At 39.0% G+C, this 18,624-nt stretch overlaps 1 protein-coding gene across 3 annotated transcripts in view; it reads left to right on the plus strand.

Moving 5' to 3' along the window:
* The first annotated feature begins 15,512 nt into the window (after window positions 1–15,512).
* The window catches only part of Usp15 (ubiquitin specific peptidase 15), a 97,777-nt gene continuing 94,665 nt past the window's right edge, over window positions 15,513–18,624 (plus strand). For 2 of the 3 annotated variants that reach the window (XM_090327838.1, XM_090327841.1), the window contains exon 1: window positions 15,514–15,649. In XM_090327838.1, the coding sequence (XP_090183964.1) occupies window positions 15,561–15,649 (89 nt within the window). In that variant the 5' untranslated portion in view covers window positions 15,514–15,560. Of the gene's footprint in view, window positions 15,650–18,624 lie in introns of all 3 variants that reach the window. The other variant, XM_090327835.1, reaches the window with a different exon arrangement.

Genomic DNA, 18,624 nt, shown 5'->3' on the forward strand with positions numbered 1-18,624 from the left:
ATTTTAATTAGCCAGCAAAAAAAAGCTGAAAATATGAACATAGTGAGTGGGAGATCAAACTGTGTTACATAGCCAGAGCCTGTGAGCAAACACAAAGACATCTACTTTTTAGACCTCTACTATACATACTTAGATCTCTAGTATACCTACATATGATATATAAAAAGAAATATATATATATATAAAGCTTTCTTTGAGTATGTATTCATCAACTTTAGTTGTTTAAAGAATTTGTCATTTAAGCTAGGCGCAGTGGCTCATACCGGTAATCCTAGATACTCAGGAGGCTGAGGTCTGAGGATCATGGCTCAAAGCCAGCCCTGGCACTAAAGTCGGTGAGATGCCTATCTCTAATTAACCACCAGAAAACCATAAGTGGCACTGTGGTTCAAAGGGATAGGGTGGTAGCCTTGAGCTGAAGAGTTCAGGAACAATGGACAGGCACAGAGTTCAAGCCCCAAGACCCCCCCCCCAAAAAAAGAAACTGCCATTTAATAAAGCAGTTTATGAAAAAAAAAGCTGAAAGTGGAGATGTAGCTCAAGTAGTAGAGCTCTAACCTTGAGCAGAAAATCTAAAGGACAGCATCTAGGCCCTGAGTCAATATGGAGAGAGAGAGAGAGATAGTAAAGGATTTAGATAGCTTCCATTTGAGCTTTATTTCTTTTAATGTTCAAAAAGAAGTGTACTCATTACCTGGTTTATTTAACTATAACCCCTCTACAATATAATTACTTTACAATAAAATTTCAATTAAAAATATATAAATGTATAATCTTTGAAAAGGAATAAATGAAATTGATAAAAATTTTGGATATCCTAGAATAGTGGATCATAAAAACAACATCCATTATAGAAACTCTATCAGCCTATAAAACATGTTCATAAACTCCATGAAGAAATATGTCTAATCTAGGTTTTGATCTTTTCTAGCATCAGTCTACAGTGGAATTGTCTCATTTCTAGGCTGACTCGATGTGTGTGAGTGTGTGTGTGTGTGTGTGTGTGTGTGTGCATGCGGACGTGCATATATACACATGCATGTATAAAACATATGATGATAATTGGACATTTGAAGCCCAGAACCAAGGGGGTTTAAGCAGTAGGAGAACATACTAGTGCTTGTTATTTGAACTTAAATTATCCCTTTTCTTTCTTCTGTATTATGAAACTGATTTTTCTTGGCTGATAAGGAGAAATATGACTCTTATTTCTCCAGTGGATGCCAAACATAATTATCATATTTAGAACCTGAGTGGACCCACCATGCAAAGGCTGACTGAATTAATAAGTTTTAATTTATAAATACTGTTGCTTTTATTCAGTGTAGTATACTTTCTTTTGTTGTGCAATGTTTTAGCAAGCAAACACGTTTCCTAATTACCAGGTATAGGGATCTGTAATCATTAGATTTGACTCTCATATCACAGTTGTTTTATAACATAGGAAATTACAGATTATAGGCTTTGGAAAGCCTTTAAGATTTGCATGTTATTTATCTTTGGAATATTATCACAAGTCACAGGTTTACTATTTTATACTAGGCAAGAAATTATGGGGGGGGGAGCAGTCAATAAACCTGACTCACCATTGAATGAACTCTTATCTTCAAATCTCAGACTTCAAATCTGTTTTCTCAGTCAATAACAACTCATTAAAGGAAGTTATTATTACTCAACAAATTTTTATTGAATACCCACTTATAGAAGTACCTATGACAGATGCTAGCTCAGCTGATGCTGTGTCACTTGAATCACTCTGTCAGCCCAACTTTTTGCTAGAGTCTCAGAGACTTTTCTGCCAGGACTGTCATTAAACATCAGTCTTCTAGTTTCAACTAAGGAGATCTTCATGGGTAGCTAGAATGACACAGACACCCAGCTCCTTCTTCTTATTCCTTTCTTTTAGTCACCTTCAGAAAGTAGACACAAAGGAAACAGTGGCATCTCTAAGAATGAGAGGAAAGGCATGTTTCATGACTAGCAAATATCAATGCAAAGAATGTAACCAATCCAAAACAGAAAAATATAGACAGGTATAATGTTCACATTCTCAAGGGAGAAAAGAGAATACTAATAAATTACCTGAAGTTCTAAGCACAATGAAAACCATATTGAGATACATTTTATAGAGCTTCTAGAGCTATGGAATAATTTCTGCCAATTTGTGACTAAAACCTTAAAAGAAAAATTCTAAAACAAATGAAAATTTAAGAATAAAAATTACCTTAGAAAGAAAGGAATAATATAGGCAGCAAAATCATACACACATCATATAACTCAACATTTGTACTACTTGATATATGAAAATAAACACCTATCTAGAAAAACTCACACTAATGTCTATTACTGTTTGTAGGAGAAGTATATTCACCAAAATTAAAATGTTCATCAAAAGTAAAATGAGTAGATATATTCTAGTGTGTTTAAATGACATATAGCAGATAAAGGCAATTCTGGTATGATAGACGTGAACGTAGGTATATGATGTTAGTGAACAGTTTCCAAAAATAAATGACATCATTTGTGCAGAATGAATTGAGCTAAAGTTTAAAACACAAAACTGAAATTCATTGACTTCTCAGGTTCTTTTTTCTACTCCACAGTGCTCAAAATTGTATCTAATCGCCAATAAACACAATGCAATAGAATCTTTCTACACCAAAGAAAGAACCAAATAAAGCTCTCTGGGAACTTCTGCTTGCCTGATTGCTTCCAAAACAAAAACAAAAACAAAAACAAAAACAAAAAAAACCAGTACCTATCAGTGATGAGTCCCGCATAAGAGAGATGGATAAAATAATAGCAAATAAATGGGGAAAGGAACTCATGCTCCAAAGGCACTTACTCTCCAGCAGATATAAAGTCTGGGTGTTTACTAGGTCTTGTTAGGAAGGGTTGGGATATACATGTGATCATCAGAGATTTCCATGAAAAAGGAGAGGTGTCTCCTCTTTTCTCTCCTAATTTGGTCATGGTTGGTTCTGGCTCTGTGTGTGTGTGTGTGTGTGTGTGTGTGTGTGTGTGTGTGTGTGATCATCACAATGAAATTATACACTCAAAGTTGTCTGGAATGTCAACCCGGTGTCCAGACCCGAAGGAGCCAGTCTGTCCACTCCCCCACCCCCCCACCCCCCCGCATAGCTGGGAGCTAACAGCTGGGAACATGTACTTATCAGCATGCAGACTTCAACTTTGGCCAGCAAGCAACAGAGCTGGCAGGACAAGAGCCTATCAGTAATTTCAGGGTTCAGCCTTGCAAATTCAGCAATGCGGTGAACTTTGAATGTATATTTAAATGTGTTCAAGAGATACAATTTGACTGGAACATAGAAGCACATATTAAATTTAGGGGAGAAGAAGAAAAAAAGGGAGACTAGGTGGAGAGCACAAAGACTTCAACTGATTTTAATGTTTCATTTCATTGCATTTCAGAAAAATAAAAGAAATACGATCAAATCTGTTGAGAGCATTTTTTCCCATAGGTATGTGGTATACTACATAATGTAAGGATTTTTAAATATATTTTTTAATCTTTTTTGGATTTTAAAATTTAATGGCACACAATTTTGTGTATCTATTCTGTGCCTATATGTATAATGTGCTTAAGGACTTCAAGCAAAGCATTGTAGTTTGAGAAACTCTAATACTTACAGTACAATTAACATAGATTAAAATATACATTACCATTAAGAACATTATCTATAAGTAACAAGAACTCATGAAACTATCAGGAACTCATGAAACTATCATAAAATAAAAAAGTTAAAAATAAGCATCTAACTAACATGGACAGAGAGGGTCCTTTTAAATGAGCCATTCACCTGAGAAGTGGAAAACAATGTCTCACAAAATTTTATTAAAAGCCATAGGTTCAATTAATATTTAAGCTCATTTTGATTTCTAAATATCAATATTTAAGATAGTAAGATAATAAAAGTTCCTTCAGTTCGGAAGCATTTCATAATAACAAAGACCATAAGCAAGTCATTTTCCTATTATATATTTTCACATAGAGACCGTGTGTGAGTACCATGCCACTCTACTTGATAATCTCACTAATACAGAAAACATGACAGGAGAACATTGTAGTACTTAGGATGCTGAACCTGCGATGTAGCTCTAGCAAATGTGGCTTCAAGAATTACCTAATTACATATTTATAAATGCATGCTATGTATCTTGTAGCTTGGAATGAAGTCTTATGGCCATCTCAGTTTATCAAGTAAAGAAGTAATTTTTAGTTGCTTTTTTTAAACACTTGGAAAACATTTTAATTAAACTACAGAAACAATGGTTGTAGTTTTCATAGCTTAAAAAAAAACAACAGTATGTACTTGTGATTGTGAAAGCTACCATTTATGGACTGAGTTTTCTAATTTGTTGTATCCTTAAATATGAAGAACTTAGCAGAAACTGTACTGTATAAATCCAAAAGGCAAAGTGGATGGCACCATAGAAATGTCTTCTCATTGTAATATTTCACATTTCTTGCACATTGCTAGCATTCTTATTGTTTGATATAATATCTATGCAAGGGGGATTTACCTACTTAACCCTCAAAACTAAGACATTGCATATCACTCAACCATCCGATTGTATGCTTTTTATTTCCTTTCCAAATATCTCAACATTCTCATTTTTTTCCCATTAGGAAATGTATTACAAGTTCACTGGGAAAACTGAAAAAATAAAGAAAGACAGAAAAGAAGAAAGAAGGCAATCCAAAAACACTAGAAAGACAAAGACAAAAAGGAAAATGGATAATATGCTATTCAGACTCAGCCACCATTCTTTAAGGATTCCTCCTCTTCTTTTCTTCCTCTTCTTCTTTTTTTTCCCTATGAATAAAGTCATATTGTGGGCGGATAGAGATAAAAATATAAATATATAATCATGCTGTATACTTCATACACATATAGGAGACAGGTAGGCAGACAGGAAGACAGACAGATTTTTTTTTTAATCTTTTATATCCAAACAGTTACTGTAGCTAATCCGAAGGCCTGGTTCCAGGTGTCCAATAGGCAATATCCCCAAATTCCAAGTAAGCATAAGGAGAAAGCAGGACAGGTGTTTATCCTCAATGTATCTGCACTGGGATTTCCATGCTAATAGTTTGGGGATTTTACAGGGAAGGAACAAGACAAGGGACATGGGTTTGCATAACTGGCAATCTGGGTCAAACCTTGTCTGACTGACTGGTCATTATCTCATGATAGATCATGTGGTGTCTTGTCAGTGATAAGAAAGATACTGCTACTAGGGGGATAGTTTTGACTCTGGTCACAAAATGTTTATCAAGCAGATTTGTTGCTCTGATGATGGCAGGAAAGAATGGTTCAAAAACTGATAGAAGAAAAGGAGAAATAGTGTTGAAGTTCATCAAGATATTTCTCATTTATGATATATTCGTCATGCCATAAATTTTGTGTGACAATTTATTGACTGGATATCCAGTACTTCGCTGTCTGGGCTATGGTATATGTGTTTTCCCCTATTTTTCTGTAATAAATCCTGTAATTATACTTGGAGCATATGTCTCCCTGTGGATACTTAAAGATGTTTCACTAAATACCAAGATGTAAAATTTCTAAGCCATAGGATATGAATACTTGCTGATTATCAGTATTTCTCATCCTCCTTAACACTTGATAATATCAATCTTTTTTCATATATTTTTATTGTAATTAATAGAAGGGTTACATGATATTCGCCAGATAGATGGTGCATTAATTCCCACACACTGATACCCTTTCACATGTCTTGGTCCCCATTTCCCTCCCTCCCACCCCCACCCCTCATCTTGTTTTCCCCCGTTCCCTACCCAATTTCAATCTCTTCTAGTTTTGATGTTGTAATGGTTAATAATTGTGTGTGTGTGTGTGTGTGTGTGTGTGTGTGTGTGTGCGCGCGCACGCGCGCGCCCCCTCTGAAGCTTGAAATCAGGGGCAAGGCACTGTGCTTTCCTTTCTTCACCCAAAGATATCATTCAACCACTTAAGCCGCAGTTCTATTTCTGGCTTTCTGATGGATAATTGGAGATTAGGGTCACAAGAACTTTCTTAGTAAGGGGTGGCTTTTAATAGAGATCCTCAGATTGCAGCCTCCTGGGTAGCAAGGCTTACAGGTGTGAGCCACTCAAGCCCAGCAATAATTTTATGTCGTGTTTTTTTTTATTTCTTGCATCAAAGGAATTTTCAAATGTAGGTCCTTTGACAAGTCAAAATTTGGAATAACTTATAATAAGTGGTGCTAGATATTAAGCTCATATAAATTGCTCATTCATTTTGGATCATGTTTGAGTTTATTACTTAGAAATACAAAAATATATTTATCTTTAATATAAACAAAGGGCTGACACATCTCATTTTACTGACACAAATAGAAAGATACACTTTTTTTTCTCTATCTTTGCCCTAGGAGATCTATTGACTCCAAGGTAAAGTTCAGAAAATATAAAATTTATTGAAGAAAATGATGACTATTATGGTGTGTCATATTCTTACTATCATTTTTTTCTACAAAATTTAGTTCTTTGTATGGGAAAACAAGGAACAGAGATGTGCAGAAGATAATTAGGGTCACAAGGAACAGAAAATTGTATTTGCCATTCACTGTTCTCTGTAGCAATAAGCACAGATTCTCTTACATAAAATCAAGTAAACAAGACTCAATTATTATAATACAACTAAACATCTATACCATTGCAGTAGTGTCTTGGGCTCCCTCTTACCTGCTTATGCTTGCTGGGCATGTAATTGAAGCCTGAACTCTTAAAGATAAACACAGTTTGTTCTCCATGCATCAGAAAGCAGACATTAAGTTAGTATCTTTAAATTTATATTTGCAAGAATAAAATACAAGTAGCATGGACTATAAAAGTCAGGTCACAGGCTGAAGCTTTGAGAAGAAAGTGGGGGTAGGAAGAATGGGAAGGTGAGAGAAGGGAGAAGGGGAAGGTGGGAGAAGAGAGAAAGATAGGATGGGTGATTCCAATCAAGATACATATGACACATAAATGGACATATTAAATTGTAATCTCTTTTGAAGATTAAACTTGATAAAAAGAAAAGGAAAATACAAAAGGAAATACAAATATGGAAAGTGGATCAAACTTAGAAGGGAAGATGATTCAATTCATAGAGAACTGCTCGTTCTGGGGCCGGAAGTGTGGCCTAGTGATAGAATGTTTGCCAAGCATGCATGAAGACCCAGGTTCAATTCCTCCATACCATATACATGGAAAAAGTTGGAAGTGGCACTGTGGTTCAAGTGATAGAGTGCTTGCCTGAGAAAGCCCAACAAAGGCAGTGCTCAGGCCCTGAGTTCAAGCCAGGGCTGGCAATAAATAAATAAAGAAAAAAGAAAAATGCTCATTCTGCATCTTAAAGTTATATGATAAGAAGGTAAACAACATTCAGTATGCAATTGTTTCTCATTGCTCCTAAGTTTTTGAAGACAGTATTCTAAATATTATTTCACTCACCTCTCCATGTATTTATATCTTGCAGTGGAAAATTTAAAGTATACTCATACTTTTTGTCTCAATTTTTAGGATTGTGAAGTTTTATTTTATTCCGTTGATTAGCAATGGTAATCTTGATTATCAACTTGATTAAATTGAGAAGCATCTGGATTAATAATGTTCATCTCTCTGTGTATCTAAAAGTCTTCTTAACTAAAGGGTGAAGTTCTGCCCCGAATGTGAGCAACACCATCCTATAAACTTGAGGCAGGAAGCCTAGCTGGAACAAAGGGGAAGAAGAAAGCCTACAAGTATAGGCATTCCCTTGGCCTCCTAAAAAAGGCGAGTGCTGTCTGCCACACCTCTTTGTCAAGAGGGACTGAGACATTGGAAACCAGGAGCCAAAATAAATCCTCCTTCCCTTAAGATTTTTGCTTAAGGATTTGGTCACAGCAAGATAAAACTAACACAAATATGCATGTCATCAGATGTCCTCTTTTGCAAAATCATTAGTCCTTTCCTATATTTTATTGTGCCTTTTTTCTTATAAGATTTTTATGGTCTCTAATTTTTATAAATATGCATATTTAATATCTTCTCCCATTCTGTGACCCAACTCTTAGCTCTTTGTAGAGGAAATTCTCTTTTCAGTAGAAGTAAATTTGTTACTTTCTTCTTAGTGTGTGTGTGTGTGTGTGTGTGTGTGTGTGTGTGTGTGTGTGTGTGTGTGTGTGTACTGGGGCTTGAACTCAGGGCCTGGGCTCCGTTTTTTACTTCAAGGCTGGTGTTTCACCACTTGAGCTTCCTGGAAACTCCCATTTCTAGCTTCTTGGGAGTAACTGGAGAGAAGAGTTTCACTAACTCTCCTATTTAGTCTGTCTTCAAATCATGATCCTCAGATCTCAGCCTCTTAGGATTACAGACATGAACCACTAGCACCTAGCTCCTTCTTACTTCAAATTTTGGTATTTTATATCTCATAACAGAAGGTTTTCCCTACCAGAGTTCATAAATATAGTGTTTTAGCTTCTAAAATTTTTAACTTCTGTTTCTGACATCTGGAATTGAATTGGGTTTTGATGGGAGATGAAAATCTTATTTTCCCTATGGATATCTGGTTGATCCTTGTAGCACATAATAAATAGTGCAACATTTTTTCCATTATGCAACATCAGTCATGTATCAATTAGCTTATAAAAATGTATCTGATTCTCAGATCTCAATTTTTTCCTTGTTTATCTGCATTAGTGCAACATCATTATACTTTAGTAGATAATTAGTCTTGATGCAATGTAACACAATCCTCCCCTGATATTTTATTCCCTCTCCCCCTCTTTTTTTCAGTTTTTACTTGGCAATGTTGGAACAAATACTCTTGGGTTTGCAGATCATCTCATGAAATTCTACAAAAGACAACATAGGAGAGTTACACTATAATTTTTTTTACTTAATCTGTTGAAATTAAGTAATTATAGAGTGCTTAGTATACCAATTATTCTATCTGGAGCTGATGCCCTAGTTATACAGTGTGGCCTTTGCTGTGTCTGAGTGCTGGTATTTCCTCCTACTTTTCTGCCTGCCAAATTCAAATGATGGGATTTTACAGGCTGATGTGGTAAGAGAAGAGGTAGACCTTTGGGAAGTGATTAAGTCATGAAGTCTCCTCCCTGGCAAATGGAATTAGAACCTCCATAGAAGAGGCTAAAGGATCTTCTTTTACGATGTAATGGTATAGAAGGAAGGTTCCATCTGTGAAGCAGTGACTGAGTGTTTGACAATAAACCTTCTGGCAATTTGATATTCCCTTTCTCACCCTCAAAAAATGTAAGTATACTTCTGTTGTTTATAAATGACAGTCTACTTGGTTAGAGAAGCCCCTAAAAGGCCAAGACATCCTGTATGAGTAGCTCTAGGACTATTGTTTCAATCTGAGGAAATACATTTGGAAAAGTCAACCTGTGTCCTAGGACTAATACTTGCCAAACTTCAGAGAGCACAAGAATCATTGTGACCTTATTAAAATAATATATCTTAAACTTCAACCCTTAGAGTTTCTCATTCAGTACATCTAGATTGGGCCTGATAACCCACATTTTCTTAAAATATACTACCAATGCATATGCTATAGATAACACACAGACCACATTATTTAGAAAGGCATATTGGGCTGTGCCTTTCCTGTTTTAATCAACAAGTCATTAACAGTTCTTTGGATAAGTAATATATCTATAGGAAGCTAGAAGGAAGAGAAAATTACAAATGCATTTCATATGAAGTTCATAAAACGAATTCTCTTCTATGGAGGTGCTAACTCCATTTGCCAGGGTGGAGACTTTATGTGATTACACTGGACCCAACTAGAGCATGTCATTTCAAGATCTCTCACCTAAATTACAAAGTCCTTTATCCATATAAGGCAACACAGGCTCTGGTATTACAATATGCTTTCCATCCTATCAATATACAGATAAGACAACTCCAACTATTTTTTGTTCTAATCATATTCTACTATAGGCTTCTAAATACTTTATCTCTAAAAACCCTTCTGACAAAAGACTCAGTAAAAGTGAGTTTTCAATTCACTGTTTGTACTTGGATTATTTTTTTAAATTTTCTTTTTTATTGTAATTAATAGAAGGGTTACATTATATTCGCCAGATAGAAGGTGCATTACTTCACAAACATCGATACCCCTTCTCATGGTTTTGTTCCCATTTCCCTCCCCCCTGGATTATTTTTTTCTTGTGGGGGAAGTGGCAGTGGTGGCTGTTTCTTTGAGCTGGAGACTTACTAATTTTTAACTAAACTGATGACAATCGCATAAAAATTTGTGATCTTTATATATTTACTCAAAATTTAGTAGCTGTCCCAGGCTAAAAGCTATGCGTTGTTAACAAAATTTGTCCTTCATACTGATCTCCATTATTACCTTCTTATTCACTATGTCTTTCACTTTTGAACCCTAGAATTTAAGCCTATTATCCTCATAGATGAGGAAACTAAAACTTTCAATATCACAGAACTAGTAATTAGGACAAAGGGGATATTTATCATTAAGCATGTCAAGGTATGTTATTTTCTGCACATCTCAAAAACCCCTTACATTAAAGCATTGGTGTTCAATGTTTACATACTAGGCCTCCGACAGTTTTAGAAATGCATGATCTACATAGTTCAAGAAGTCATAAACGGGAACATACCAGCTAACATCAGAGAGCAGTGGTAAATATTTTATTAAATCACTAAACTTGTTTTTCTTCATTGCCACTGTCTCATGACTTGACCTAAGACTGGTGTGTGATCTGCAAAGAGATGATAATATGAAGAATGCTTTATCCAATGTTTACATCAGCCCTGGAGCATACATTGTTCCTAAGACTGGCAATTATATTTTTTCTAAAACTCTTTGTAAGTAATTTAACTCATTTTGCTCTCTTAGCCAAAAATGAAGAGCATTGTCCGAACAAAAAAATCTAAATAATTCAGTCCTCCCTTGGGAGAAATCAATGTTAATCTCTCAGAATTACGTAGTTGCAGAATCAGCAGATTATTGCACAGCTCCCTAATTCGTGTTGGTGGTATATATGAGACTCATTTTCAGAAAATAATGTCTTAAACTTTGGCACAGAAATACAAATAATCAAATAATGCTAGAATTAATATATTGTTTAATTTGTCCATTAAATCAAAAGATCAATATTTTTAAATGATTTCTCTTGAGGAAAGCCTGTCCATAATTATTAACTTGGAAAAGGACACAGGCTCCTGCTTAAATGCTCCTATTCGTTTTTCATGAAGTAGTTAGCAAGATGAAGTATGTCAATAAAAGTAAATTTTATACCCCCCCCAAAACCCAATATGAAATAGGTTTCTCCTAATATCACCTTGATTTGATCTGCATCACTCTTGGCTGGATAGAATGTCAACTCTTCCTTGGTATTTTCCTTCCATTCACAATTATTTCATTTTAATATATGTACTGGCCATACAATACACTTCCTATTATGGTATTTTTTGAGACTTATTAGACTAGGTCTAATTTGTTTATTGACTCAAATCATTTTAGTTTTTAGTGAGAATTGACTGTGTTACAAAGATGACTTACTGCCATGTTTCAAGATACTGTAAACTTTTATTGCAATTTGTATGTGTTGTCTAAAAAAAAAAAGAGACTACATGAGTAAACTTCATTCCCATGCAAAAATTAAACTTTTCCGATCGTAGAGAGCAGGAGAAAAAAAATGTGTTTTTTTTTTTCAATTCCTTTCATTCAAATACCTTCAATTTAGGAACCACTAATTCGAGGCAGCTCCCCAAAGCCTCACTCAGTATCTGAAAGCAGATTTGCTTCACCCATTTACATTAGCTATATCTAAGCCTTGCAAACATTTGAGTTTTAGCCCAAGAAGTTTAATCACCTTATTTTTGAAATGAGAAGATGAATGTGCACAGAGATTAAACAACTTGGCAAAAGTTACTCAGAAAGTCAGTGGCACTGAGCCAGAGTCAAAAACCCAAATATACTGGTTCTTTGTCAAAGGTACAATATTCATTTCACTACTTTTTCATTCTCTTTATCAGAGCCTCACATTTGTCTGAGGAGACTCTGTACTTTTTAAGCTTTCAAAGCTGCATCGTGGAACTTCCAATGTCTATTCACACTTCAAGTTTCAAAATACCATTAACAGATTAAGCATTTTACTACATGCTATTTTGGTGTATTTGCTGTTTTACTCCTCTGTCTTTCCACTGCCTGTGAGCTGTTCAGAGAGCTGATAAAGGAAGAAGGGAATTCTACTGTTCCATAAGAGAAAAGAAGGGTTTTGAGAGGTGAATAGAAATGGGTGGGTGGTAGGGTTATCAGAGGGAACAATTACAGAGGACTAGAAGAAGAAAAAAAGTGAGAGTGCTGCTTCCTAAAGATCAAAGACAAAGTTGAGAAAGAAAGCCAGACAGATCAAACACAGACTTTCTAGGGGCTGTGCTCATTCCATATATGCATGGGATTTGCAAAGTCAAACTCAAGACTTCAGATAGGTTTTCCCTTTGGGTTCATGAAGTCAGCACCATATAAAATTGTGAAGTTGTACTTTCTCCTATTCAATTTTTATGATGGAACACAATGTCTTTTCTTCTTTCTCTAATTCATCTGTGCTGAAAACCAGCACTTGCTTGACCTTAATTTAAGCTTTGGTCTGTCTCTCTCACAGTGAAGTCCTATCTACTAATTGTTGAGTACAGAAACCTCTGCAGGCTAAAGAATTGTTCAAACATCAGTGAGCAGAATGGCCAATTATGAGAAGATCAAGGAATTCCTACTAAAGTGTGTGTAACTTCAAAATCAACTCTGATTCTGCATGAGGTCCACTTTGCTTCTATCAAACTTTATTGTACTCAGCATTCTATACTCCTGTCTCATATTCAAATCCTTAGGTTCTTTACATAGATTAGAAAAAAATAGAAGGTCTGAGAAGGTAATAGCATTCAGATGGTACAACTGCAACAAGTTAACTTACAGATATTTGTTCTAAAATGAGATTGAACTCCTAGTTTATACCCAATTATGTGCATAATTTAATGTCGTTTTTCATATTATCTACTTACATAATAGGGGTGTAATCAATTTAATATTTATAAATAACTTATTTCTAATCATAATTTAAAGGATCAGTAAAATAAGCACAGGTGATTGAGAAGTCAATTGCTATCTTAGAGAAGAAGAAAAAACTCCAGGAAGTTTGGAAGAAAAAATATATTTACCCAAATCTTCTAGATTTTTGGATCCAGACAGCTTGATTTCAAATTTGAGTTCCATCACTCTTGCTTTAATTCCTCAATTGAAATAAGAATAATGTTGCTATGGGAATCATTAGTATTTTAAACAATCAAATGAGGCACTTTATAAATGCTTGATACATTGGAACCATTCTTTCCTCACTAATGGCAACTAGTTAGGTCTACAAAATGACCTTTTAGATCTAATGTGTAATTTAAATTGTCATTTAATTTACACATTTTTCACAACTAAATTCATGGCCTTGTGCATAGTTTAAATCTTTTCTTGCAGGACTATGGACATCAACACTGGAAGACAGTAATTAGTAAGGAATGGCTTCTTGGTTATGCTTATGAAAAAAAGCACGATTTCGAATTCCAAATCCCTAACACTTATAAAAACCCAACTTTACTGATATAATTTCACATTCTGTACAATTTATCCTATTATCAGTCCAAGTCTTCCTGCTAATGTGTATTAATTGGCTAGTAGGTCTTAGGTTAGAAAAAAATACTGTGTCGGGCCGGAGTTTGGCCTAATGGCAGAGTGCTTGCCTAGCATGCACGAAGACCCAGGTTTGATTCCTCGGTACCACGTACATAGGAAAAAGCCAGAAGTGGTGCTGAGGCTCAAGTGGTAGAACTCTAGCCTTGAGAAAGTCCAAGGACAAGGCTGAGGCCCTGAGCTCAAGCCCAGGACAGGCAAAAAAAAAAAAAAAAAAAAAAAAAATACTGTGTCACTTAATCTTCACGCAGAAACAAGCAGTCGACATGCTGATATACCAAAAGCCTAACACTAAAATATTACTTTCACCTGGACGGGTTTAGCATCTTTTACTTTTATTGACTACACCCATGGTCACTGCATTCTCTCCTAATGAGTTTCTGTAGGCATTAAAATGAAAAGAAGGGAGAAGGACTCTTACCCATCTCTTTGCTTTCACCAGTATGATACATTAAAAGTCAATTATTTGGGTATCTTCATTTTTAGAAATGCTAAATAAGTTTTGCCACAATTCTCTTTTGAAACTACTTAAGTGAATTTTTTTTACACTCCAGAAGCACATAAATTAAAAATAAAAAGCAAACAAGCAAAAAAAAAAAAAAAGCAAGCCTCAAAACTCAGATCCAGTTGTGGAGTTAACATTATTTTAGTTCAAGCTTTCTTAAGAAGGATACTTGGGCTCCGGAACCTGGATTATATTAACTTTCATCTCCAACCACTTTGCTTTTTGAGACCTCGCTGATGTTTGATTTTTCCAGGGACTCCATTTCCCCACTTGGCCAAATACTCGCTGGTTCTAAAGTAAAGCGGGTATCATCTGGTCTCATTTCAAGTGTTCCTACTGTAAGATGAGAGCGAGGAGATGTTCCTTGAACACACAGGAAGGGGTTCCCCCACACCTTTTCTTTCCCCCTGAAGTACCTGTCCTTATTTGGTACATATTTGACTCCTGGCTCAGGGGAGGAACTGGGACAGAATTCTCCCGGCAGCTCACTGGGCAGGGTGTGCCCGGGAGGGGGGGAGAAGGGGGAGATACAGGAGGCGTCCTAAAGAGCCTGTTAAAAGGTCTCCACCTACTGCAACAGTAGGCGGGCCCCGCGGGTGGGGTGGGGAAGCCTTGGAAGGACACGACACCCGAAACGTTCCGTTTCAGATTGTTCTTTGGACCGGTATTCGTGGAGCTTGGGGTTCTGCGCCTGGTAAAGGGCCAAGCTCCCAGGCACGCGCCGAGTCCGACACTGACTGCCCCTTAGATCATTCCCCGTACTCCCCCGCCCCGCCCTGCCCCTCCGGAGGGACTGAATGAGCAAATAAGGGTTCTCCCAGGTCTGCAGAAAGAAAAGGGTGTGGGGGGGAGGCGGGCTAGCGAGTCCGGATGGGCAAAATCGGCACGGACCCGCTGCGGGTCGGCTCAAGCGAGGCAAGCAGGAGAGTTCAAACCTGGAGGTCCGGGGAAGGACGGGGGGCGTGGATGGGCCACGCCGGGGTGCTGGGACCAGCGCAGACCGATGGGGGGGCAGCAGACCGCAGCCCGGGCGTCGGGTACGCCCCGGAGGCTTGCTCTAGTCTTCAGTATTGCTCGTCCCTACCCTCGAAACTCCCCCGCCGTCATGGCTCTTTTGGTTTTGACCATCCGATTGGGCGGGGCCGGGGAGGAGGCGGGGGGTTGGGGGGGGAAAAGGACGCCATTCCCACAATGCTCTGGGGCGTGCCGCCGCCGTCCCTGCCGCCGCCGCCGCCGCTGCCGCCGCCGCTGCCGCCGCCGCCGCCGCTGCCGCCGCCGCCGCCGCCTCCGCTACGGCTAAGTGGAAGAAGATGGCGGAAGGCGGAGCGGCAGATCTGGACACTCAGCGTTCTGACATCGCGACGCTGCTCAAGACCTCGCTGCGGAAAGGGGACACCTGGTAGGGAATACGGGTTGGGGCGTGGGTCGGAGCCGGCGGTGGTCCGCTGGGTGGCGTGGAGGCCGGGGCGGGAACCTCGGGGTGGGTCGTCTGTGGCTGGTGACAGGTGCGGGCACCGGTACGGTGGCGGCGGCGGCAGCAGCAGCAGCGGCAGCGGCAGCAGCAGCTCTGCGGGCGGCGGGGATTTGAGGGCAAAGGTTGGGCCGGGGAGAGGACGCGGAGCCCGGGGCCCGCGGGCGGCCTGGGGGGCGGCGCGAGCGCGCGGGCGCGCGCGCGGGGCCGGGCGGCGGGCGGCGGCTCTCCGGCTTCCCCAGGTCCTCCTCCTCCTCTTCTCCGGCTAGTGCCGCTCCCACCTCCGAGGCCTTCCTCCCGGAGTTCCTAGTGACCAGCAGCCGGGCCGAAGGACTTGACACTTGTCCGGACACCCATCCGGGTCGTTCCCAACAGCTCTCTCCCCCCCCCAATACATACATACATAATTCATGCACACATACATATTTTTATCTTATTTTCCCGGTCCCTGGAGCTCCACTCCAGATCCTCTCCTTTCCCCGGGCCTTGTCGAGCCTCCCAAGTTCCCTTTTTATGACCGATTTGGTGTCATCTCTTCCGGGCTATAGGATTTTTTGTTTGTTTGCTTTATTTTTTGTTTTCTGGCAATGTGGTTCCAGTACAGGTGGCCTGTGTCAGGGCTGCACAGAAAGGAAGAGAAACCCCTGGCTCTCCAGTTCCTTGTCAAAAGGGAAGGGCGGGGGGGGGCGGTGGAGAAGTAGTAGAGAATCTTAGGCTTCTGAGGGGTACCACGTGGTCCGGTGCTTTTTTTTTTTCTTTTCCAGGGGAGGGATGGGAAGGGGGTGGCGGTGGGAAGCCAGGCCCGGTGTCTTCTTAGAAGTAGCCGCCCTTCCATCCTGTTTGTTGGGGGAGGGAATGATGTTTGGCCTGCGCCGTGGAGATAAGTCGACTGGAAGCCTGGCGTTCACCGCGAAGGTTCGATGCCGCCCGGTCAGGGCACTTGAAATAACTCCCAGGAAAGTGGTAGCTAGCTGGAGAGATTCGAATGGTCAGGCAGCCCTAGCGGGCCGCCCTCCCAGGAATGACTTCACGTCGGGGGTGTGAAGAGGAAGCGCTGCTTTTAGGATAAGGTCGATGGGGGCCCCTTTAATGAGAATACAACGTGATTTCTCACCCCCACCTCTCGTTTACCGAGGGGTTCTCCCCCCCCCCCAACACCTCCGTGGAGAGATTGCCCAGTTGGATCACTTTGAACTCTGCAGTGTGACCGAGTCCCTTTAAATAGTGCAGCCACTCCAGTGTCTCCGCGAAATGGTCAGCTGGCTTCTTAATAGAGGTTTCACCTTGATGCAGTTTGCTCTTCCCAAGTGCTCGGTGCCTCACACTCGATTTTAGTTCCTTTTTACTTCCTGCCAGGTACAGTGTTGTGCGGTGGGAATCATTTTCAAGTAAGCTGGTAGGTGGCAGACTTGGGAGTCAAGTACTTTGATCTAACCTTTGGTACTTTGCCCTCTACTTCTGTAGTTGTTTCTATAATAAAAATCCCAAAGAGTAAATATTGAAATATATAGACATTGCAATATGATAGAAAATTCAATGTTTGTTTTTTTTACAGATAGTACTTTTGTTTCTTAAAAAAGTTACTGTAAATCATGTTGAATAGTATAAGCGTTGTGAAATTATACTAAGAAGGGCTTTAGAGTGGGGGAAGCATGAGGGGAAGAATTGATTGGAATCTGCTGTGTAAATGTTTGGAAATGTATTGAAAGTCCCCCCTTGTATAATTAGTGTGTACTAATAAAAAAACAAATAGGAAGTCCATGTGCATTGTAAGAAAAGAAAACTCAGTATCAGATATTTAGATAATAGCAGAATATACAAGTTGTATTTTTGCATTAATTTATTCTATTTAAAGAAAAAAACTAGGGCTAGGAGTAGAATGCTATCCTAGCATGCAGGAAGACCCAGGTTTGACTCCTAGGTACCACATATACATAGAAAAAAAAGCCTGAAATAGTGCTCAAATGGTAGAGCTCTAGCTTTGATAAAGCCAAAGACAGTGTACATGCCCTGAGTGCAAGCCCCAGGACTGGCCTCCCCCAAAAAAGAAAAAAAAAAAAACTCAAGGCACAAAATAGTACTGGGGAGTTGCATAAAATATATTTTATATGTGCAAACTGTCAGATCAAACCTCTCCCTTTTCCCTCCGGAAAAAGGACCAAATTGTAGAACAAAGTTTTGATTCAGAATTTTAACCAGAATAAGTTGATAAGTATAGATTTAATAAAGAATTTATGAGTTCAGATCTCATTGATAATTGATGATAATAATTTAGTTGTCTGACTCATTTTTGAAATTGCAGTTCAAAGCCAGTTCTGGCACTGTGCGATACTTTATCTCCAATTAACCACTTGAAACCAAGTGAGGCTGTGGCTCAAGGGGTAGGGCAGTAGCCTTGTGCTAAAGAGCTCAGGGACAGCTCCCAGGCCCAGAGTTCAAGTCCCACGACCAACAAAAATCATTTGAGGAAAAGATGATAGGGAGCTGGGAGCTTAACCTAGTGGTAGAGTGCTGGCCTAGCATGCATGAAGCCCTGGGTTTGATTCCTTGTTACCACATACAGAGACAAAGCCAGAAGTGGTGCTGTGGCTCAATTGGCAGAGCCCTGGACTTTAGCAAAAAGTGTCTAAGAACAGTGCATAGGCCCTGAATTCAAGCCCCAGGACTGGGAAAAGAAAAAGAAAAAAGGAAAAAGAAAATGATAGCTTTTCCTCAAATTCAGTCTTTTTTATTTTAGTTTATATTTTAATGTATTTTTAGTTATTGGAAGGTGATGTTCAGGTGGTAAATCAGTGTATTTTTTTTTAACCGGTCAGTGTGTTTACTTGTAGATTTAGAGGCACATTCTAGCTGTCACAAATGAGGGTGGTCATGCAGCCTATTCAGTGAAATAGAGAAAGCAA

The sequence above is a fragment of the Megascapheus bottae genome, chromosome 2 (genome assembly GCF_031878675.1).
Source record: "Megascapheus bottae isolate mThoBot1 chromosome 2, mThoBot2.hap1, whole genome shotgun sequence".
NCBI classification, from domain to species: Eukaryota; Metazoa; Chordata; class Mammalia; order Rodentia; family Geomyidae; genus Megascapheus; species Megascapheus bottae.